At 43.0% G+C, this 25,227-nt stretch overlaps 1 protein-coding gene across 1 annotated transcript in view; it reads left to right on the forward strand.

Moving 5' to 3' along the window:
* Window positions 1-20,338, forward strand: part of pde4bb (phosphodiesterase 4B, cAMP-specific b) — a 31,884-nt gene extending 11,546 nt beyond the window's left edge. The window contains exons 6-15 of the mRNA XM_066680479.1: window positions 9,926-10,038; window positions 14,957-15,050; window positions 16,156-16,355; window positions 16,466-16,564; window positions 16,660-16,824; window positions 17,169-17,268; window positions 17,399-17,553; window positions 17,649-17,771; window positions 17,870-18,052; window positions 18,164-20,338. Coding sequence (XP_066536576.1) covers window positions 9,926-10,038; window positions 14,957-15,050; window positions 16,156-16,355; window positions 16,466-16,564; window positions 16,660-16,824; window positions 17,169-17,268; window positions 17,399-17,553; window positions 17,649-17,771; window positions 17,870-18,052; window positions 18,164-18,463 — 1,532 coding nt within the window. The 3' untranslated portion in view covers window positions 18,464-20,338. The remainder of the gene's footprint in view (window positions 1-9,925; window positions 10,039-14,956; window positions 15,051-16,155; window positions 16,356-16,465; window positions 16,565-16,659; window positions 16,825-17,168; window positions 17,269-17,398; window positions 17,554-17,648; window positions 17,772-17,869; window positions 18,053-18,163) is intronic.
* The last annotated feature ends 4,889 nt before the right edge of the window (window positions 20,339-25,227 follow it).

Here is a 25,227-nt window from a genome sequence, read left to right on the forward strand (position 1 = left end):
GCTGACTGAACTGTTAACTTTTAGCTGTTTGTGTTGCTAACCTTCTGCCCCAGAGTAGACATGTGAACTGCGTGTCTAGTGTCTAGTGTGAAGGCAGTTTTGCACCAAAATATAGTCATAGAACTAAAAATAAAAAGTTCCAGCTGACAGGCGGTATTTTTATAACCGTTACCTTTCACAAGCGTTGTGAACGGTTCTGACTCAGTGGTTTTTGGCTATTAGCTTTAAGTTAAAGTGTCTCATTTTGTTATATATGAATTTCCCAACATTTCCAAAAATGTTCCCCTTAATGATTTTAGCTAAGAATAAAAGAGCTTTTGAAAAGTTTTAAACTTACTTTTCTATGATTTTTCTTTATAAATCACAATGTGTCACACCAATTCTACCCCATGTCACGACTTAAATAAACACATTTTAAATGGTAAAATGTTAAAAAGGGCTGTGATTCAACAAATCAGAATCAAAAAGAAGAAAGCAATGCACTGGATTAAAATGTGAACATCATTTGCACTGAAATAAAAGATTATACAGTAACTGGCAAAAGTGAACTGAAGGACGTAGTCGCTTCAGGTCAGATAAACATCCTCTACAGAAAACACTCTAAATTGATAACCCGGTCTCACACTTACTCGTGATATAGTCACATATATAGGAGACTGCAATTCGTGACATAAGCGCATGTTTTCAACATTTTATGCGACAATACAATTATAAGTGTATGGGTAATTACCATACAAACACTCATATCAGTGCCCCGTGTTATGCGACAGTAACACGAAAACTCTTCCTCATTACAGGCGTCATTACCGTCCTTACTAATATAACGTTACTAAATCATTATTTCCTAAAATATCGAAGCAAATGGCTAGAGAAATGTCCTTTTTAAGTATTAACCTTTTGAAAATTAGTCATAATAACGTTAAGTGAAAGAAATGTTCTCGTTAGAGTTAAAGCTAAAGTAGGACACCAATAATAAGCATTGCTTAGGAGAAATATTATAATAAAATATTTTATGCCTTTGTTGGAATAACAACCGATGATATGTAATTCGCATTATGCTTTTTTCTGTTATGAGTAATGATGCCTGTAATGAGGAAGAGTTTTCGTGTTACTGTCGCATAGTGTGTATATGGTAATTACTCATACATTTATGATCGTGATATTGTCACAAGTAAGTGTGAGACCGGTTTGACATTGAAACATATTTTAATTATGTGTTTACTGGAAAAAACATAACCATTATAACTTGCTTAAATGTTGCCTGTTTTATTTTGATGATGGAAATTTCACTGTCATTTTTACTGTTCATTCTGAGAAAGTTTTTAAATTTATTCCTAAACACTACTCTGGTCATGAATAATATTTCTGGTAAAACGTCTGGTGAAAGTGAATAATCTAAAAGAAGGACAGCTGTTCTAGTTTTCATTCTTGGCTCCAGTCCGCCCTGTGGCTGATCCAGTCCTGGTTTTTTTCCCCCTCCAGGCAGTAAAGTTGTAGCGCTGGTCTGAAAGCCTGAATGCTGGTTAGTATTTGAGTTATGCCATTGACGTCAGCAGAGCCGTAAAGCTGACCGGCAGCCCTTCCCTAAAGTAATTCGTGGCCAAAAATCTCTCTGAGGTGCATTGTGTAGGCTGTCAGACAGGCCCTGAGTGCAGGGCCAGGAGCAGAGGAAAGACAAAAAAAGGAAGAAAAGAAGTGCATGAAAGAAAGGGAGAGGGTGTGGATGTGCGCTGTTTTGCCAGACTTGCTTTATTTGATGTGGCTTGAGATAAAAACCGCCCTCGTAAAAAAAAAAAAAAAGAAAAGAAAAGGAAAACAACTTGTAGAAATGGCGTAGCTAGAACGACAGATGTCAGAGACGAGAGGTATCAGGTTGCAAAAGGGATGTGGTTGATTTCAGAGCTGCAGATAGAAACAGCAAAGTATGATGCATGAAATCTTTCCAAGAAACTGTGCACTTTGCTCATACATAACTCACTTCAGCTGTGGCATTCCGTCATATTTCATACACCGGCTTTTTGCTTTATTCGTGTTATTGTCGGAAAAAAATCTCCAAAATAGGTATCTTTCCAGAAGCAGGAGAAACACTTGTAATATTTGTTTGCCAAATTTGTTTCTGCGTAACTCTGCACCGTTTATTTTTCTGTATACATTTTTACAGATTATTTCCTTTTATTATTTCTTTTTATGATCTCATGATTTCTAAACCTTCCTCTGAGATGTGTGAAGCCAACCACTACTTCTTTTCAAACTTCGACTCAACACACTGGGAGGAGATCACTAACAGTTCCCCAGTTCTTTTATGTTTGGCAGCACATGCCTAGATCAGCCGCCATTACTCAGAGTATTGGGGGAGTGTAAGGGCCATCCAGCCCACCCTGAAGGCTTGTTCATTCCTACTGCAAACGTGGACATACCATCCGAAAAATGAAACAGCATGCCTCGAGCTCTCATTGGCCAGAAAAATCTTGTGATTGAATGCCATGAAATGTTCCAGTGTCTAATTTGAAGCCTCCTCAAAAGGGGAGAGGCTGTTAGTCCAGAAAAGGTCAACAGAGTTACTATTAACAGCGTCCATATACACTCTCAGAAAATAGTCAATAATTCATTATTTCTCTAGAGTTGTTTTTTAAAGTTACAGGAGTGAAAACAACTCCCAAAATGTAGCTGTTTTAGGTGTGACATCACTTCACATTTTTGACTTTCTCTATAAAAGCAATACAAATTCTTTTGTCGTCACGAAAAGGATTAGAACCTGTGCAGATAAACCACACAGAATTTTGAGTCTGCTCTGGAAAAAAATCTGAAGAATTAGGTCTGGATGTTCACACTGGATATTTCACAAATATAACGCACAGCGGGAGAATTTCTGTGTCATACATGTTCTCACAGCTGGAAATGTTCTGCATGCTTTAAGCATGGGGCGGCGCTTGTGAAGCTCATGCAGGAGATACAGTGCGAATCTCTAGAACATTAAAAACTCTATGTACACATGCGCTCAAGCCGACCTTACCCAGTTTGTACTTAGAGGGCTGGCAGGATAAAGTCCCGGTAAAGTCCAGGACAAATGTTGCAAATGTTTTTGTTCTCACCTACAGCTCCTTCAGTAAACTCTGGAAAAAAGCTGAGTTACTGTGCATGTATGAAAGAGGCTTAAGGCTCCTAGTTAGTGGAGATCAAACTCACTCTCCTGCTGATAGGGAAGCAAATATTTTGGATTATAGTTGATTCTTAAATCCACACGTACTGTATACGCCCTGAGGCCGCAGGGAATGTGTGAGCAAAGGTGAGTATCAGAGATGAGGCAAGTTTAAGAAGTGATGCACAAAAAGATCCAGAGATGACAGTGAAAATCTGAACACCTTTGCCCAACTTGAGGTGTACATTAGATTTCAGTCTTGACAGCAGCTGCTATCTTTGGTAGATAATCAAAGCAGTCCTTTCTGGGGGAAAAAAAATAATCACCCACATCTTTGTAAACCTACAGTGTGAGTAAGGTTGGTGACCTGTGGACTAATTACAAGTGTTGTTGATATACAAGGTGACAATACGTGACAAGTTCCTGATTTGCTGTTTCAGGCCAGTTGGAGCTTAGTTTAGTTTTATGCAGGTTACTATAACTAATAGCTACTTTGGTCTTTGTCAGTTTACACTGGATTAGGCATTGTATACAAGGTTTTACTAATAACATTAAAAGCTCTCAACGGACTAACATTGGCTAACGTTACTGATCCGGTGAAGTATTATTGCCCATTCACACCACCACCACCACAAAGTCTGGGAATCACTTACAGCTCAACTGGTGGACGGTCATATTCTGGAGTTGCTTTTCAGTGCAGACTGGTCTCAATGTGATTTTGTGCATATTTAGCAAAAAGACAATTCCTAGAATTGACACAGGGTGTACTAAATTTAATTAGCATTTGCAAACTGTGTATTAGATATATTTGAGAATGCTCATGTGAATTTCTGGCAGCCCAGCATGAAGAAACACTCATAACACTTCCCCTAACCTTGAACTTAATCTTAACACTTATCGCAAACATTAACACTAAACCTAATCCTAAACTTAACCCTTAACCCAAAGCATAATGCTAACACTAAACTTTACCCCAAACCTAACTGTAAGCTCCAAAAATTAGAAAAGGAAGTGTCTGGTTTTTATGTGCCGCTATAGTTTAAGGAAAACAGTGGCTGCATCCAGATTGTGTACAAGACACTAATACTATAGAGTATGTACTATGTACTCATCTTAATAGTAGGGTTAGTTGGCATAGACCAAGATGTATCTGAGGTTCATCTCCCCCTCTGTTTCATCTCTAATTGTTTACCGAAATTCTTTGAACACCGCGGATCCAAACCAAAAGCAGCCACTGGAGCAGGTGACTTTCATGACTCAGTGTCAAAGCCTGGTGCTCAGATCCAGCAGCAGCTTTCAGGCCACGTGCGAAACCCAGACAAACAATAACAGGCGAGGGGGAGCAGGAGGGGGAGAGCGGAGCTGGGGTCAAGCGGGCGCCCTGGGCGTTTTTCCACATATAAACCAGAGACGACCAGAGAAATCACTACCAGCTCACCTCCTTCACCTCCTCCACCTCCTGCACCTCCTCAGCCAGGCGCTGTTAGCCGAGCAAGACCCCTAGTGTGACCCCCTCCCCCCTCACTGAAGATCAATGTATGAAAAGGATGTAGAAGAATGGGACTAATATTGTCACTCCATTTGTGGGGACTTTGCCAATCAGCAGTTACAAACTCATACACACTATACGTATTTGAGGACAACTGCTCCTGTGGAATTATTCAGAGAGTGTGCGTGTGTGTGTGTGTGTGCGTGTGTGTGTGTGCGTGTGTGCGTGTGTGTGTGTGTGTGTGTGTGTGTGAGTGGCTGGGTGAGTGTGTGAGTGACTGGGTGAGTGTGTGAAACTACACAGGTGTGAGTGACTGAGTGAGTGTGTGAAACTGTCCACAGGTGTGAGTGTGTGAGTGACTGCCTGAGTGAGTGTGTGAAACTGTCCACAGGTGTGAGTGTGTGAAACTGTCCACAGGTGTGAGTGTGTGAGTGACTGAGTGAGTGTGTGAAACTGTACACAGGTGAGAGTGTGTGAGTGAGTGTGTGAAACTGTACACAGGTGAGAGTGTGTGAGTGAGTGTGTGAAACTGTCCACAGGTGTGAGTGTTTATGTGAGTGAATGGGTGAGTGTGTGAGTGATAGAGTTAGTGTGTGAAACTGTCCACAGGTGTGATTTTGTGTGTGTGTGTGTGTGTGTTATGCCCTGTGATGGACTGGCATTTGTTTCTCCAATGCACCCAGTGATTCTAGGTTGTCTCAAGCCCAACTGCAACCCTGATCAGGAAGAAGCCATTACAAAAAATGAGTGAACAAGTGAATGGTTGCCATCTTTCCCATGTATGTGTTCTCGGACAAGGGAAACAGGGACCTGAATGATGAATCTAAGACGTCATGAAGTTCTTAAACAAGTTTTTCTTGCTCTCTCTCTCTCTCTCTCTCTCTCTCTCTCTCTCTCTCTCTCTCTCTCTCGCTCGCTCGCTCTCACTGTGCACTCAATTGGATTTGTTAAATTTTAAACAGAGGTTGGAGAAATGTGGGTCAGAAGTTACACCGAACAAATCAGGAGGTCACACATGGAGTCAAAGAGGTTGCTTCCAAAAAGGGAAAAATCCATCTGAGCGAAGAGAACTGTAACCTGAGCAAACACACGACCTTCCTGCAGCATTAACTCAGTGGAAAAACAGCCAGTAATAATCAGTGACCAAAGGTCCGTCATCTCCATGAAGGGCATCATTGGGTAGTTTGTCCCATCTTTGCTGCAGTTACCCCCTTTGGGATGGCAGTAAGTCAGAGTTATGCTTCTGTTGTGATTCAATGCAGAGCCTACACAGTATCACTCTGTAATTACACCGCCAAACACTAGGGCTGAATCACAGATATCTTCCTCCACCCTATGTAGTACACAGTGTAGCGGTGTACTATTAGTATTAGATTTATTCTGTGAAGTACACTATTTAGGGAGTAGGGAGCTAATTGGAACAGAGTATAGTTACATGTGGGGCCAGGAAATTAACAAATACAGATCCATTCATATTTCCTCCTGTGTTCTAGCTCCTCATAGTTTATTTTTTTCAAAGGCGTTTGTATTTTCCCTTGCGTCACCTTTATATTTGTTCAATGAAGTCCAAACAGATATCTGACGAAATCTCTCAAGAAGAATCAGCTGCTGTGTGCAGTCTCTGACGTGTGGAGAAGAGGAGTTCATATTGCTGGGCTTCCTCAGTTCAACTTGATCCATGTTTTTCTGACTGTTGACAAATCTTAATGTCTGCATCAATGCAGCTTGTAGTTCAAATTCGGGGGGACCTACACGTTGCTTACAGCATAGGTTTCATGCAGAAACAGAAATCGACCACTTGGCATTGAACGTGGTGACCCTGGTGAGCTTAGGAGTATCCAACTGTGTTTCTGGAAATTATACAAGCTCGGTCTGCACAGACAAACACCTGGGTTCACTAATCATAAGAGCTGTCTACACATGTTTGGACATGTATCAGGATGCTCTCAGTTCTCTGTAATTCCTCTGCAGGCTGCGTCCCAATCTGAAAGTCTGATGGAACACTTCAATTAGTCAATATTAGGCATTAGTCAATATAAGTCGCTCTGCTGTGACGCACAGTTGCGGCTGGTCCTCTGACAGACGCAGCTGTGGTGTCTTCATAACGTTTTGACTCATATTTAGCAGAAGCTGCAGCCCCTTTGGTCCTTTAAGTGCAGTCTGGGAATAGCCTGGCCCATACAGATCCAGCAGACAGAGAAGAGTAGTGTGAGGCTGAGGGAGGGAGGGAAGGAGGGAAGGCAGCTTCTGGAACAGCCAGCCACTTGGACAGAGCTGAGTTTGTGGCCCCGGAGAGAATTCTGGGTAAATGTACACTATGAGCTTTTGTGGAATAAGCCCCATACGGTGGATCCATCAGATGAAGAGCAGACCTGGGCCTTTGACAAGAGTGTGAAATTTGTGTCTGAGTCTGGACCCAGTGACTAGTCGAAAGGTTCATTCACTGCAAAAGTGCGTCATCGAGGGAGTCAGCTCTGCATCACTCACTCAGAGTGCATAAAACATAGGGGGCATTTTATGAAAATAGCGCTCATTCATTCATTCATTTCTTTGGGCAGCCGAAGTCAGAAAACCTGGGCTAAAATGTTCTGATGCTGCTCCGCTACTGACGTCAAGTGCAGAGACTTTAGAATCGCCCCGCACCCTCGTCTGAGTCTCTCTAATCACAGTTTAGATGGTGAATAGGATTAGGTTTGTGGGGAAATGTCAAATTTCCAATATAAAAAATATATCTGAATAATAAAGTAGTTATTTTTGGGCCCTGATGTTTTGTTACTAATTCTATTGTCTATGTTCCATCATTTTCCATGTGGAGACATGCATTAAACATACAACATGTTAAAGTAATCAAGTGTGTGGTGTTTAATCATGGCCCAGCCTTCACAGAAACCTTAACATCTCTGTTTTTTTAGGGCGGCTAATTCGGCTCTCCCTCTAATTCAGAGCACTTCCTCAGAACCCTAATTTGGGGTGTCTTCAGTTCAACAGCACACTCTTTGGGTTGCGTGACGACCCTGGTAGAGAGTGCCCGCACTTATCCCCCTCTCATACTCGGGCGGTGGTGACATATTGACAGCAGTATGCCTGTGTATTCATGCCAGGCCTCAGATGGAAACACATGGCTGAAATCATCCCCATATGTAGAGCAAACTGAGCGCAGGAGCCTGGTCCAGAGCAAGGCTTATTCATCAACTGCAACACTCTGTATATCCCTCTCAGATGTCAGCACGTTTCATCTAAGCCTCCTCCGGGTTTTATAGCTCATTCTACATGTGCTTTCTGGAGACGGATGTAGTGGTTCCAGTTGTGCGAGTCGACCAAGATTATGTTGATTAAAGTCATTCATTAGGGGAAGTGTCACCAGCTTCTATGGTAGACAGTTATGGTGCTTTCCCACTGCACGTTCCTTAGTCAACTTTTCTGCTTCTTCACCAGGTAAAAACGGTCCTGGTTCTGGAAGCAGGGCCTTTTTTAGTCGCTGTTCTCTCGTGGTTCAGAGCGAGCTGAGTAGGGACTAAACTGTGGCGTGTAAACCTTGCAGAGCGCTGAATGTCCAGAGAGAGTCATCACTCTACGCCACGCAGCGCAGACGTCCAGCACCAACTCTCCATCTGTAAAATCTCCAGCTGCAGCAGAGCAGAACAAACTCGAGTGATCTGTCTGAACTGATGACGGAGTTGTGTTCAGTCCCAAACAACAACAACAACAACACACCAATACACCATGAGTAAACACCTCTTAACGTTACTGCCGCCGTTGTTGTGGTTTCCAAAGCCAGCTGTTCCCGTTATAGACACCCGATACATTTTATGTGGGAATTGTGGTAGTGGAAAACCAACCAGGGGCCAGAGAGTGATTAGAGTGGTGTATAGTCAAATACAGTAGGTACCATGCAGTGGAACCATTAGAACACCATTAGACATTTCAGTAATTCTGTGGCAGTTGTGGTCAGCTCTGTTGCAGAACTTTGCCAACAACATTTGACCGAGGTTAGCCTCCAGTACCAGATATGAGCGGCGTAAAGGGCCAAAACAACCTGGCAGTGCAACATGACACCAAGGTCATTGAGGCACAGCCTGCCCTCAGGGGAGTGAATAATCTCACGCCTTTCAAAACTGTGCACTGAGCTGCCACATCTCACAAGTAATGAGTCAGTGTGAGTTTCAGGATTTCAGTAACGAACGTCACTGTAACAATAACACTTTCCTTTGTAACAATAGAGCCTCTCTCGAATCTAGCAGTGGCCTTTAGCCACCGGTCAGGAGCAGTGTGGTGTAGAAATCTGCCCCACAGTTTAACAGCGTCTGGCCTTCAGGGGGGAAGTGGTTTGATTTGCTTGGCTCTGGTTCAGTCGTGTCTGGACGCTGGCCAGTGGAGGGAGTAAAGTTTGCTTCTCATGTTGCTCTTGCAAACACAGCGCCGGCTTTGATTTCTTCCCCTTGCCTCGTTATTTCTCTCAGGGTGGATCAAAGGCAGCAGTGGGGGGCTCATGAGCTTGCGGTGTCAAGCCGATGTAACGGCAGAAGTCTGGAGTAGGGGGTGGTAGAGCCTTTTCAAATGAGATGCAGGGGCATGTTGCTCTCTCTCCCACTTACTTTCTTTCTTTTTTCTTTCTCTCTGCCTCATTTCACAACTTCCTTCTCAAGTCAGATGTGTCCTGACACCGTTTCACGTACAGTCATCTCCTGCGAGGCGCGGTTTCAGTCAGCAGGGTTCAGAGATCAACAAGGTGAAGTGGTCAAGGTTTAATCTTTTGTCTCCTCAGCTCAGTTTCACTTCACCTCGCTCTCACGGCCTTCCAGTTTGGGCAAGAAAAACCCAAAGGTCCTTCACCATCCCCGGAGTGTCACATTGTTCATATTCAGTGTTTGTGAGGGAGGGAGAAACAATGAAGGAGTTTCAGAGTCCCTCCCTCCCTCCTTCTCTCCCTCCAAAAGATCCCCAGGGGCTTGAGGATCATTCACATATTAGCGTCAAAGCCAGTCAGAAAAAGAGAGAGAGAGTGAAAGAGAGGGAGAGGGAGAAAGATAAACAAGTATTAGACAGTGAAAGACAAGAGAAAGGCAAGAGAAACTCATGGCATCAACTTCAGGAGATGGAAAAGACAGTGAGACTATATAAAACCAGTTTAAGGATCTCTGACTAAAGCAGTGCTCCGGTAGAACCCCAACCGAATCTAGCAGAAATGAAAAAACGACGCCCCAACCACACCAACATGAGAAGTCATCCCTGCCCCGTTTGTGCCAGACCACCTCCTCTGACCCTTGACCGCTGACCCTCCTCGTGTCTCTTAGCAGATGAATCCTACCAGAAGCTGGCTGTGGAGACCATGGAGGAGCTGGACTGGTGTCTGGACCAGCTGGAGACCATCCAGACGTACCGCTCTGTCAGCGATATGGCCTCCAACAAGGTGAGCTACCCCCAAAATGCACGCTTCCAGTCCACATTAATGATATGAAAATATTTCAGTATCCTTTATTTACAGCTTAGGACTGACGTTCATTACAGGGCGCTGCCGTCAATGCATTCAGTTTTAAATTAATTTAAATATTAATATTGATAAAGCCTAAATGTTTATGTTTGACGGTGATGTCATATTTTGGCAGTTACTTTCTGTGGCTGTTTAAATTGTTCATATCGATATCGGAAATATATCGTATCGATCAAAATTAAGAAATATATCGTGATATAAATTTTGTCTGTATCGTCCTGCCATGATGGTGGATCATTCTCAGCGCTGCTATGACACTAACGTGGTGGTGGTGTGTTAGTGTGTGTTGTGCTGGTGAGTGGATCAGACACAGCAGTGCTGCTGGAGTTTTTAAACCCCTCAGTGTCACTGCTGGACTGAGAATAGTCCACCGACCAAAAACATCCAGCCGACAGCGTCCTGTGTCACTGATGAAGGACTAGAGGACGACTGACACACACTGTGCAGCGACAGATGAGCTACTGTCTCTGACTTTACATCGACAAAGTGGACTAATGATGGAGGAGTGTCTCACAGAGTGGACCGTGAGTGGACACAGGTTAACACCACTGCACATAGTGCTGTGTAGGGATGGAGGAACACTCCAAAAAAACAAACACACAAGGACTTCAGCTTCACTTTCACAGCTTTGGATATTCACCGGGGGCTTTGTTTTGGGTGCACGTCCTGTGTGTGTTTGTGTCCCAGCATGTGGTGGAGATGTGTGCATCCCACTGATGGTGGCAGTGGCAGTAAGTGTGGTAACTGGTGTAAAACGTGAACCTTTCTTCTTTTTTGCATAGGATCCTAACTGTACACTGTAGCATTGAATCTAATGAGAGAATGGAATGGAGTCATCTTTTATCAGATTGTGTAGAATTTGTGTGTGTGCGTCTTTCTCTCTGTCTTTGTGTGTGTGCACACATGTGTGTGTATGTGGTTGCAGTAGTTCCGCAGGATGTTATCTGAGCAATTTGAGGGTTATGTTTGCTCACAGTGAAGGAGTGGATTATATTAAGAGTTAAAACGTTTACAGCTACTCAGACATCTCAGAATGAGGGCTATAAGCAAAAGTTATGCTTCCCGTCCCGAGGCTAACAGTCTGTTTGTTTGTTTGTTTGTTTGTTTGTTTGTTAGAAATAACTGCACAAAAAAAGAAAGGCACACTTTCTGTCTATTGTCTGAACAACTTTACTTTCAACTTAAAAATAAAGTGTGACTTGTGCAAAATTATTAGCACTTTTTTTTAAACTGATAGAAATTGCACGCTACAATTTGCAGAGTAAATATTAAAGTTATATTTATGTTTGTTCCCTACAGAGGGTTTGTACTTATTTTTAAATCAACAAAATTTCAAAAAATAAAAAATACTTGTCACATAAATAGTTAATAAAATAATAAACAATAAAAACTTGTAATAGTACCGGGTAAAAGTGGAGATACAAATCTGTGTAAAATGTTGTCCGGAAAGGTATTCCAGGAAATACAGGCAGCGAGGAAGAGTTATTTATCCTGCTGACAAAAATGTTTTTTCACTTCTGTGAAATACTCTGGACTAACTTGTTAAGCTTGCTGTGATTCGTGTGAAGGAGTCTTGCTCTACATTTCAGTGCATTCAATGGAATCAGTCTCTCTGTGAAAAAACACCAGGCATGGAAACGTGATGTAAAGGCGTGTCCAAGATAAGGACATTAGCATTTTAAGTTGTGATTTTTCTACTGGTTAAAAGGAGGATATAGTCCAGGACTAAGCTGAATCCTTGTCTGGGAAAGCACCCCAAATTATTTTGTGGTTGATATTTATGCTAATATCCAAGATAAATGCCTTTATATCTTGTTTCCATGTCCAGCGCAGAGTGCACATCCCGGCGCCGGGACTCCTCTATCTACAAATTCACCCCAGGAGAAAAAGCTAGCTGTGCCAGTCCATTTTCATTTCTATGGTGGGATGGCCATTAAAGGGCCTGTGGAAAGCCAACATAAGTTTTTAACCATCATTGTTGCCTACGATGTCTTTTATACTGTATTTTAAAGGTATTTATGATATTAAATAGGCATCATCTTTATTACACTTTAAATTAGCATGCTCCAGATGTAAATCTACATTATGTCTTCATTCAGTATGTGCAGATGAATGGATATGGCCATGCTAACACTTGATTTTCACATGCTAACACATAGTTTAGCAGATAGAAATTTCAAATTATGGCTAAAGTGAGGGCACGCTTGTAATATTCAACATTATGTAACTTAAAGATGATTTTATAGTACTTTCTTAAAGTTAGTTTAAGATTCCTCTTCTTGTCTGAATTCATCTCTAATTTCAAAGCCAGCTCTGAGAGATTTCAGCTTGGGGTAGTGGGGTCATAGCGAGGGCTTGGTGGCTGCTTTTTTGCACCTGACCTCGTTCCTCTGTTTAAACAGATAAGAAATCAGAGAATGGCATGAGGCAATGCTGGACACACATGACCCCATGGCCATGGCTGCATGAATGGTGCATGATTAGGTGAAATCTAATCAGAGTTTGAGGGAAATCTTCACTGAGAAATGTATCGAATGCTAAATAAAATTATAAACTCGATTTATTTGTTGAGTTATGTCGACAGAGGCAGACGTTTGCTGGGATCTGTGACCAAATCAGAAGCTAACAAAGGACTGAGATTTGACTTTTATTTTTAAAGCCAAAAGAGGCAATAGACACAGATTTATCCCAAAGATCTGCCTCTAGTTCTGAGTGATACCTAAGTTTGCATGAAATATTATTTTGTTTTAGAGGAGAAGAGGCTGCTAGAGAGACGAAAAGTGGTGTATGACTTTCAATAGCCATCCACAGTCTTTCAGTAAAAGACTTGTACGGTGTAGTTTCTATTCCTTTATTAAAAGAAATGGAGTCTGATTTCTCTTTGCACGTCAGAAGTCTGAGTCCAGGTTGTTTTTAAGCAAGAAAAAAAAAACTGAAATGCTGCTGGTGAAGTGGAGGGGGTGTAGGTTTGTGCACACGATTGCAATCAGGAAATGAATAAGTGTGTCTCTACCTGAGGCAGTGTATGGAGAGAGGGAGGAGAGTACGACAGAAAGGAGAGAGGGAGGTGAATCAACTTAGTCTTTGTCTAACTCACTTCCTTGGCATCCGTCAAAGCAAAAGCAAGCAGCAAAGCGCCTGCAACCATGGGACTATGCTGCTCTGAGAAAAGGAGAAAGTCTGGGGTTCTGAATGGCTGGGCAGAGGTGAGTTACCGAGAGCAAGAGTCAGTGTTTACCAGCGAAGGTTACTGCATTTCTGAGTGTTATTTTAAGGGTTGATGGTTGAACGCTTTCTGTGAAGTCATTCTGTTGCAGACTCCCTTCTCCAAATCTTCTGCTTATCTTAGAATTTTGAGCTTGTTTTCCCTAGTGAACATCTCAGAGTTTCTGTAGGCATTCTTAAGCACTTCACTGTTAATTTACTGAACTGATTTTGCTTATTTTGAAGTGTTCAAATTGCCTCTGGATCATTAACAGCTTTGCAGTTTTATCATTGATGGCAGCTGTTGATGGAACACAATGGAGTGCAATTTGTAAAGAAATAAAGTACATTTAAGTTTGAATCATGGTGGCATTGCCCTGAAACAAAAAAGCACTACCATATTTAGGTTTACCCCAAAGGTCTAGCTCTGCTTCTGCGTGCTGCACCAGGCTGGACAGACCATCCCTGTGTTTTCCAGTAAAGCTAGTAACATTGATAACAAGAGGAAAGGTGGAGTTCAGAGAGAGAGACTCACTGTCTGAGCAGCTGACTGGATTCATGATTCACTGATTTACATCCTTTGGTGTCAGACAAAGGAAGGATGGTTCGGACAGAGTTAAGCTTATTAGAAGAATGTGTTAAGCGTGTAGAAGAATGTGTGTATGTGTGTGTGTGTGTGTGGGGGGGGGGGGTCTTGAAGTGTCATCAGCCTTTATATCCATAGCACAATTTCAACAGGAGCCCCTTGTTATCAAACACAGTAATCTCAAGTTAGAAGTGATTAAACTGAACCTGATAACATTGAGCTTGGGATGTGGCATATCGTCTGTGAAGCGCAGCTAGTTTTGCAGACTACGTCCAGTGGATATTCTTGTCTTGTCCAAAACAATAATAAAAAAGCAGTTCCAGAATATAATCAGAATTTATATCTCAGGTTAGAAATATCGCAATTAGATCTTTCTCCCAAAATTGTTCAGCTGTAGTCTGTGGGAAATGCTCATAAAAAGACTTTGTCGTACAGCTGTTTGGACATATGGGGGTTTTCCCTGCCATGCAAACTGCAGCAGAAGGATGTAGGGCACAGGGATCAGTGAGAGGGAGAGAGAGAGAGAGAGAGAGAGAGAGAGAGAGAGCAAACAAGAGACAGACTGCAGAAGAAGGGTAAAGTCGAACAAAGCAGACTGAGCCAGAATCTGACAGTTTTCCAAAGATGTAGGATGTGGACAAAGACTGCTGCTCTAAATCAACAGTCTTTGTTTCTTAACGGAGCAAGAATTGTGACAGCATGCATGGAGGATACGGTCGAAGATTGCTTGTCGTGTTGTTCCCCATGGATTAGGACTGTTGTGTCTGAGGGCAGACGAACGGTTGTGTAGCCACAGGAGAAGTGAGCAGTGGGTACTGGGTACTTGATGCGTTCAGTATGCCTGAGGCCAACTACCTGCTGTTAGTCTCTTGGGGCTGCATTAAGGTTTGTGTGTGGGGGTGGACACCTGGAGCTTTTCCATCTTATTGAAAAATTATGTACGGGTTACAGAGTTAAAGGAATCTAAGCAAAGGTCAAGATTTTTGTGCTTCTCCTACAAATAACGGAAAGTGTTTAACATGTTTTTGTTTTTCTTGTGTGTTCCAGTTCAAGAGGATGTTGAACCGTGAGCTGACACACCTGTCGGAAATGAGCCGCTCTGGAAACCAGGTGTCCGAGTTTATCTCCAACACCTTCTTAGGTGAGTCGGATCTTGGTGTGGATGTGGATTTGTTGGAAGTGTAATTGGGGGTTCCTTTTGCAGTCGGAAATGCTCCTGAAAACAAATAACGTGCCTGATTACAATGCATCGGATTTGATTGGGAAGTTGAATAGCATGCAAGGGGTGAGGTTGGAGAAGGAGAAGAGCTGAGAGAGGAAGGAGGGGTATGGTAGCTGGATGCCTCGTGGCTTGCTTAGACCACTTCTCAAACCAGTCTGATCTGGTCTGCAGCCTGCAGAGAGAGAGAAAGAGTGAGTGGGACAGAGGGGAAATGAGAAGGAGGAGGAGGAAAAGAGGAAGGGGGGCACACATAAGCGAGAGTGAAAGGGTAATGAGGGTCTTCTGTCTTTGATTGCATATGGTCACCGTACTCTCCTCACCTTTTGAGTTCAAAGCCCCACAGCCCACTGCTTGAGTCACTTAGCCCTAAAGGGCAGAACTTCTGCAGAAGAGGCACAGAGAGCCTGCTGGCAGATGGAAAACCGTGCCTCTGTTTTTGTTCCTGGAAAAGACTTTGACAGATAGAGCAACAATAGAGGAAAGAGGAGCTGCGAGAATTTCCAGTGGTGGGAAATGTGCAGCATCGCAATTACAGGAAAAATCTGCAGAGTTTACATGTATCAGCTTCTTACTTCTGAAAAAGTGAAAAGAAATATGAGAGGTAATCAGAAAAGACAACCTCGTGGCAAAACAAATAAATAGAGCTGGTGAGGGACATATGTAGACCTCCATATGAGTGACGTGCAACAAGGCAGTTCCTTGAAATTCCCCCAAACAGTTTATTCAGAAGAGTTCTCTGTTTTGCTGGCCTTTTGTTTTGTGAACAAAGCGATGAGGGCTGTTTCCCAAGATGTCAAAGACTTTTCAGAGAGGCCTCTCTGAAGTGCTTTACTTGTAACTGTGTTGTTTACCAGCTTCGTGGCATGTGACTCAATCCTTAATGTCATTTTGACGCCAGGAGATGTTTGTCAGTCTGAGGCCCTAAAGGTCACGGTATCAGTTATGGGTTGAGTGTGCGAGAGATGGCTTCAGGACATTAGCATAAGCGATAGACTGAAACCGTCCTCCACCCTTTGCCTTGCAGACAAACAGAATGAGCTGGAGATCCCGTCGCCTACTCCCAAGTCTCGAGAAAGGAAGAGGAGGCAGCCGGGGCAGCAGCAGCAGCAGCTCATGAGTCAGATCAGCGGGGTAAGGAAAATCACACATGGCCCAAGCATCTCCAGCAGCTGCAGCGTGGCTCGCTTCGGTGTCAAAACAGACCGGGAAGATCTACTGGCAAAGGTAGGCATCGGAAGATCCTGTACTTTCTGTACTTGCCTTACGCTTACAGTTACTCTGTACTACGCCTTGCACTTTGAGACTCATCCTTTGTTCTTTTCTCTATTCTCCAGGACTTGGAACACATCAACAGATGGGGTCTGAACATCTTCAGAATCGCAGAACACTCACATCAACGTCCACTTACCTGCGTCATGTACGCCATCTTCCAGGTAAGTGCCATGGATATCACTTTTTAGAACCCGGACCTAGTTGACTTTGACATCACTTGAAATCAACCTGGCTAACCTTGGTGTTTCATCTTCAGGAAAGAGATTTGATGAAGACGTTCAAGATCCCGATGGACACTTTTGTAACCTACATGATGACTCTTGAGGACCACTACCATTCAGATGTGGCCTACCACAACAGCCTGCATGCTGCTGATGTTGCACAGTCCACTCACATCCTGCTGTCCACCCCTGCTTTGGATGTAAGAGAACTTGGAATATGGATTAGTAGGCAACACCTATATCTAGGGCAGCACATTTGACTTTCCACAGAAAACCTAGGATTCTTTTCCTCACAGTTGTCTGTAAACCTGATTTAGCCTTCTGTACATTTAGGTCTTAGTCTAGAACATTTGTAAACTGACAGTGTAACCTTCACTAATCTTCAAACAATGTGCCTGGAGCTCACTGGTTCTTCATGTTTACACTCACTGGATGATAAACCTGTCAAAAGTTAAAGCTGCTTTTCTGGACTTGTCACTTTGAGTAAGATTCTTCAACTCTCACTTCAACTCTTAATCTTTCCCTTGTCTTTTCTCGTTCTCAGGCTGTCTTCACAGACCTAGAAATCCTGGCAGCCATCTTCTCGGCAGCTATCCATGACGTGGACCACCCAGGGGTCTCCAACCAGTTCTTAATTAATACCAGTGAGTACTCTCTCCCCTCCACCTCTTATATTACACACAGTTAAGACTAAGCAGGAAAAGATGGAGATCCACCATCAACTGTGAGTTGAGTCTAAACCTCTTTGTCTCTTTTTGGCGGTTTCTGCCTCAGATTCAGAACTGGCCCTCATGTACAATGACGAATCTGTCCTTGAGAACCACCACTTGGCTGTAGGCTTCAAGCTTCTGCAAGGGGAGAACTGCGACATTTTCCAGAATCTGACAAAGAAGCAGCGGCAGACCCTCAGGAGGATGGTCATCGACATGGTAAGACGGCAGTCTCTCATTTTTGGGGACGTTTTTTTGGTTTCCTATGGTTTGTAGAGTCCCTTTAGCTAAGATTGCCTTACATCTTTTGTTAGGTGCTGGCCACAGACATGTCCAAACACATGAGCTTGCTAGCAGACCTAAAGACCATGGTTGAGACCAAGAAAGTGACCAGTTCAGGAGTGTTGTTGCTGGACAACTACACAGACAGAATACAGGTGAGTCTTGGCTCTTGAGACTAACAAATATTTGACCCTTGGTGACTGCAGAGATAGATCCCTCTCTAATAAGTTTTCTTACCATGTGCCATCCACAGGTTCTGCGCAACATGGTACACTGTGCTGACCTTAGCAACCCCACCAAGCCTTTGGATCTGTACCGGCAGTGGACGGACCGCATCATGGACGAGTTCTTCCACCAGGGAGACCGGGAAAGGGAGCGTGGCATGGAGATCAGCCCCATGTGTGACAAGCACACTGCCTCAGTGGAGAAGTCCCAGGTGAGATCATATTTTAAAGCAAGCTTTTAGATCTTTGAGTTTGGAGATCAAAGAGCAATGTGCTTTGCTTTGTCTTCGTCTTACTGACCATCTTCTTCCTTTATACTCCAGGTGGGATTCATCGACTACATAGTGCATCCGCTCTGGGAGACCTGGGCTGATCTGGTTCACCCCGACGCCCAGGACATTCTGGACACTCTGGAGGAGAACAGGAACTGGTACCACAGCATGATCCCCCAGAGCCCTTCTCCTCCCTTTTACGAGACCGGAGGGGACGCTGGGGACAAGTTCCAGTTTGAACTGACTCTGGAAGGTGATGAGGGAGAGGACACAACACTGCAGGACAATATTCAACACAAAAGACCATCAGAGACAATCAGTCGAGCTCCTTCTTCATCCACTGAGACGTAGCAGGACACTGGGACAGCTGGCCTTATTTGTTCATCCAGAGACGGAGATCTACTAAAGCTTCCGTCCACTTCAGAAGCTGTTTGGGAGCTTGACTGGTCCAGGAACCTGACGCCAGGTGTTTTTGCTCGACAGCTCAGTTCTTAGAGCTCGGGCGGTAGGTAGCCTTTCTGCGGAAGCGAGCCAGAGTTTGTGGAGCTGTTACAAAGAAAGCTGGACCTGATCCTGGCAGTTACGGTCACTTGTGTTTGTTCCACAATGTTATTCCAGCGTCGGCTGGATTCAGAGAAACACAGAAACACAGCCAGAACGGAATTTCAGATTCGGACACTCAGTTTGGTGCTGGTCGGGGAAGGTATGAAGGAGAACTACTAACTCATAAATGGATTTACTTTTCCTTTTTTTTTACTACAGTGTCAAAGACACTCCTTTTTCTCCTTTCTTTAAAACTTGGCAACACTTGGTTGCATATACATAAAGGCCTTGTTTTACACTTAAAGCCAAACCAAGGATTAAACTAGTTGTCCTGCGAGTCTTCCCTGATTTTGGGGCAATAGGGTTGTGTACCTCAAGCCTGTACATAAATCTAACCTTTCTACATCAGACAGTATTTTATATGTTTTTTAACGTCTGGTACCATGTATCTTGTTGTAAGTGGAACTCAAAAAGCACTTTATTTATGACACTGAATCCACTTTACGATGATGAGCTGTCCCAGGGCTGAGTTCCCTAATGAAATAAAAACAACTCATCATGATTAGAAGTGATTCTGAAACACAGGAGTCAGTTCTCTTTCTCAGAAATGGCTTCTTTGATGCTGATCCTGACATTTTAAGGTTTATCCGTTCAAAGAATATTAGTGAAATACTTCACTGTAACTGGAGCAAAACGATTTTAAAATAACACAAGTTTTTCAAAGCTTTCCGAGTCATGCCAACAGCGAACCTCTCTGAAACATTCACTGACGTCAATGCTTTTTTGTTTCTCGCCGTGTTAGCGTAGACTCGCTAACACAGGATGTGGTGACTAGCCTACACACACACACACACACACACATACGTCTTAAATCATGAAGTTGAACTCTGCTAAGGTTCTGTAGCAGGTTCATTTCAGGCCACGTGGCTTTTATGTTTGCCATAGCTCTTGAATCTAATCAATTACAGCTGCAAACATCTTTGAGCAAAGAATACTATTTGTTTTTTCATCCTGAGAGATGGTGCGAGGCTTTATGTGAAGTGTCTAATAAACATGTAGTTACATATTAATGGCACATGCTATTGCAGTGTAACAAATGGTGTACTCATTAGTAAAGTTTACTTAGTTAATATTGAACTTGATACATATGCATTGGCACAAGCTATACCATAGTAATCCATCTGTATTAATGAATATATCAACTCTTTTAAATTTTTTTAAAGTTGTTAAATGTGCAATTAATGTGCAACTACACAGTTATTACAGGCGCTTCATAAAAAGTGGGACTGGACTGATATAAAAGACAGTATGGCAAAAACAACTAGTGAATTTCCTGTTTTCTTACTAGTATGAAAGGGAAAGCAGTTCACTGAATGTGACAAGGATTTCCAAGTTTTCCTATGACGTCAAAAAGCTACTTAAGCTAAAAAACTGCAAGCTTTTTTTTTTCTTTGACTTGTTTTCTTTTCTTTTAAAACATTGTATCATTGCTGAAGCAATGGCTGAAGTACACTGTCGTGTATCTGTGACTTCCCTGGAGGAATAACATCATTGTTTTTGTTGTTGTTATTATTATTATTGTTCATTACTGTTGTTATTGTTATAATTATTTTAATTTGACCCTGATGTCCTACTCAAGTGAGACCATGATGAACATGTGTACGAGTGTCACTTCCCAAAGAAGCCATTAAATCTGTTTGTTTCTTGAAATATCTGGTCCTTTATTGAAATTCAATATCTGTTTTTTTTTTTCAAATCAAATAGGTTGAGTAGTTTAATTGCACTAGTTTAAGGGCAGTTTTTGCAATAGTAAAATTACCTACTTGTGAAAAATTATTCTAATTTAATGCTAATACTTTGCAGTTTTCAAACAAGCTGTAAATATTATTGTTAATAGTATGACAACTTTTAAAAAAGCAGTTTTACACAAGAATTACATCATTCGAAATAAATGTCCTGTGCAGGTAAGGTGTTGTTTGCTAAAGTTACAGACAGCATAAAGGTCCAGCAGGGGTCTTAAAGTCCACTTGTGGACCTTAAAGGTATATTACATTCTTTTCTCCAGAAGTAAAATACAATATCTGAATGTTTTTATAATTAAATTGATTTACATTTAAAAAAAAAAACAGAATGGGGCTGAAATAAATTAAACTTCAAAATCTACAAATGAAACAAAATGGGTACAAAGGGTTTCTGAATAAATTAGGAATGATGTAACAGCTTCATCTATGTCAAAACATCAAGCAGCAATGACGCTTTCCTCTAAGACCTTAGCACATAGTGAGATATCTGCTGCAGGCTCCGCCCACAATATCTTTCTCCCATAGCCAAGCCATCAGAGCAGATAGAGATCAGGTAGACGTGACAATTGCCATCAGCCGCAGGCAGAAAGCAGCCAAGCGTGCTTTTACAACAAGACTGGATTCAGCTGGATTTGGGGCAGAGGTTACTAGTAAACGTTGGGAACGCTATCGTACTCCAGCATCAGATAATAGCGGCTATTCTCAGTTCTGAAACCTCAGAGTGTTGATGGACATTACTGAACAGTGGACAGAGTGTTTCTCCTTGCTGCTGGAGACGTAAAAATAAGAGCAAAAGCAAACAACGATGTCGTCATGGATTGAAAAACCTCTTGATTTCGCTTGATTTCAAAACCAGACTTCCTCAGATGTTTATCTTTAAAGGGGACCCCTCTGACTTCCAGCAGTTGTTGATATTACATCAACTACCCAAAGACCAAGGGCCTTAAAGGCATCATATTACAAAAATCACTAGTGATTTGTATGAAGTCCACCAACATCCACACACTGTGAAACAAGACTACCCACTGTTTTTGTGGTCTTAGTCAGAAAACATGGGATGAAATGAGATATTCTGATTTTGTGCTGCGGATTATATAAAATACAAAGACTTTAGAATTGCCCCGCCCCTTATCCGATCCTGTCCAATCACAGCGCTGGACTCGTGTTTTTGTGAGAGTACAAAACTAGGTTAAATGCAGCAAAATAGACACAACGAGAATGGAGAAGAATGAGAACTGAGCAAAAACGGCTAAAAACCAGAGCTTCTGCTACTCACTCTTCACTGCTGTGCGCTCAGGGTCGGGGTGAACACCGAGGCTCATCATTTAAAGGTCGGCGCTCATCATTTAAAGGAACAGGCGCTGAAAGCCGCCATTCTGAACAGGGTTGTTTAGACAGGGGGAGGACACTGCTGTGGGGTTTTGACCAAAGCAAGTCACAGACGTTTCATTAAAAATCAGAACTGTGCCCCACTGTGGAGAAAGAGGAGGAGTGTGCCTCTTTAAGCCACACCCTGTAAATGTAACAGACCTAAACTTTACTGTGTATTTGCTTTGGCACAATTTCTGTTCAGAGAGACTTTGATATGGTTCTGATACCATTATTTACAGAGCCAGAGAAAACAAAAAGGGCCTGCATTCAGGTCACTGTTTCTCTGAACTGTGATGACTCTGTGACCCAGATTGCGAGAGGTGACACGGTGGTCAAAATTTCATGAATTCTTATTCAATTGTTCCCACACTATTTGCATGTATGAAACAGGACGTTTTGGAGCAGCTGCACATGAGCCATAGGTCACCGTGCTCAATGCCAAGACTAAATGTCAACTAAAGGGGTATATTCCACATAGCCCCACAGATTAAGGCTGTAGAGCAGTGGAACTGTGCTGTCTGCAGTGAAGCAGTTCTAGAACCTGACCACACTAATGCCATTAAATCCTCACAGCTATGTTCTGATAGCTCAAAATGTTGTGAACACTTCCCGACTTTTTCAGTGACCCTCACTGCAGAGGGCCCTGTGTATTTGAGGACTTTCTACATGAACATGAAATCTCTTAAGGGAAGTCTTATTTTATCCTCCACGGTCTGCTGAGACCCAAGAAGCAAAATTGGCTGTTTACCCAAACACCCAGTGACACCAGGGCAGAGATTTTCCATCGGGGCTCTGGATGAAGCCAAGAAATCTGGAGAGTTTATTTTGAATACGTTTGCAGAGGGCTGAGGTGTGCTGGGGAGTGGCTCCAGGGAAAAGTGCTCCCTGGAAAACCCATTGAACACAAAAGCGCTTGGGCTGGGACCTGGAGCCAAGAACTTGGGGACTGGAGCTTGAAGATTTGGGCCTGGAACCTGAAACCCAGGGCACTAGGGTTTAAAGTCAAGATCCTGGAGACCAGAGTCAAGAGCTTTTAGCCTATAACCTAAAGCCTAGGGCCTAGGAGCTAAAGCAGGGAGTCTGGGGTCAAGATTTTTGAGCCTTGAGCCTAAATGCCAGGGGCCTGGGGCTTGGTGTCAGTCAAGAAACTGAAGCCTAGTATCTAGAACCTGGAGTCTGAAGTCAAGAGCCTGGAAGATGGAGTCTAGAACCTAGAGTCTAGAACCCGAAGGCTGGACCCTTTAACCTAAAGTCTAGAACCTGAAGCCTGGAGCCTGGGACCTGGAATCAAGAGCCTGGACTCTGGAACCTAGTATCCAGAAGCTGAAACCTGGAACCTAGAGTCTAGAACCTGAGGCCTGGAGCCTGGACTCTGGAACCTAGTATCCAGAACCTGAAGCCTGCAACCTAGAGTCTAGAGTCTGGTGCCTGGGACCTGGAATCAAGAGTTTGAAGTCTGGAACATAGTATCTAGAACCTGAAACATGGAGCCTGGAACCTTGAAGCTAGAACCTGAGGCCTGGGGCCTTTGGGATGGAAACAGAACGAGACCTTTACCAGAACAAGTCAACACAAAGCGCTTTCAGAGAAAGGGGTGGGCTTCCTGCTCACTGAGCTTCTTTATCGCTTCCTCAGAATGTGGGCCGGAGGCCAGGGCTCATATCAGGAGGAAGCTTCATAGAATTATTCAAGAGGAAAAAGACAAAGTGCTTGCTGACAAGGTGAAAAATAAAGCTGGGTAGAGGACGTTGGGCTACAGCAGGCGTCTAGATCCGGAGATCCAGACAGTGGAAATGAATACATTTCCAGTTTAGGGCACAATTATTATGTATTTGCTGAATTCAACACATAGAACTGCACACCATGTTCTAGATTGCACTTGACTGTGTTTACGCAGGAACACCAGCTAAACTCATATTCACGCAACACTTACTGGTTAATGATTGTTGATATTCTCCTCCAAGCGTGTTGAGCTCTAATGCTGTTGCATTGAATTGGTTTCCACTGGACTCTACTCATCCCTTCTCAGGATTTCCTGCTCCTCCATCAGGTAAATATGGTCCTGGTTCTGGAAGCGGGTTCTTGTTTAGTCGCTGTTCTCTCATGGTTCAGAGCGAGTCGATTAGGGACTAAACCGTGGCGTGTAAACCTTGCAGAGCGCTGAATGTCCAGAGAGAGTTGTCACTCTACACCACACAATGCAGACGTCCAGCACCAACTCTCCATCTGTAAAATCTTCAGCTGTAGCAGAGATCACGTTTGTTTTTATCCAACTCACGACGGCAGCTCGTAAAATTACACCATGGTCTTTTGAAGAGGTTCAAACGCTCCTTGGATCAGTGGCCAACGAAAGGATCCAGCGAGAGCTGGACGTTGCAACAAGGAAGGAACAAACTCTACTGATCTGTGTTCAGTCCCAAACAACAACAACAACAACAACACGCCAACACACCATGAGTAAACACCGTTTAACGTTACCGCCGCCGTTGTTGTGGTTTCCTAAGCCCACTGTTCCCATTAGAGGAAACCTTAGCACTGGGAGGAAATCAACTCAAATCTTGTAGGGCCCTGAGATTCTGACGTCTAACTGCTGCTGAAACAGATGTTCCTTAGACTCCTCAGCTCTGTTCACTCTTCAGAAAATACAGAGCTCCACCAAGTTCAACAGCAACTCTCGGGTGACTCAGAATATTACTGTGTCCTTCTACTTCTCAGATGTAATTAGGCCCAAGTTGAAACACCAACACAGACCAGACAGAGCATCGCAGGTAACCTTGCAAAAGCTGGAACAAGTCATTTCATCACCTAGACCTGTGAGAGCTTTAGCAAGGAACCCAGATATGGACTGACCATGTAGAAATCAGCCCAGGTTGTTATTTCTGCTCAAGAAAAATGGGTTCGTTACACTGTGAATGGAGAAAGACATGTAGATATGAAACCTGCTATAGCTGGTGTATCCTATATCAATTTGCACTAATATTTTGTAGCATTTTGGTTCATACCATACGTTTGTGGCTTGTTTTTTAGATTTGTTATTCAACCACTGACCTGTCTCCTCCTGCTGTTTAACATCTGTCGCAGGCCACTTGAAAAAAAACATTGTAAGTGAGATTTAAAAATCCATCAATTAATAAATGCTACATAAAATATAAAACACGTCGGGGCCATTTTAGCACAGACTTCATGTGCGACTCATGAACAGTGTGTGTTAGTGTTCATGGAAGCATGTTGTTCTTTGCAGAGGATGCGTCATTTATACCAACTTATAAAATCAACAAACCGCGCCACTGGAGCAGGGGCCCAAACATTTGCATCCAACTTGTAAACACTAAACTGTACTCCTATAAATTTCAGAGGAACATCGCCCCCATCTCATGAAGCCTCCTGGGACCAGAGGGG

The sequence above is a fragment of the Hoplias malabaricus genome, chromosome 9 (assembly GCF_029633855.1).
Source record: "Hoplias malabaricus isolate fHopMal1 chromosome 9, fHopMal1.hap1, whole genome shotgun sequence".
NCBI classification, from domain to species: domain Eukaryota; kingdom Metazoa; phylum Chordata; class Actinopteri; order Characiformes; family Erythrinidae; genus Hoplias; species Hoplias malabaricus.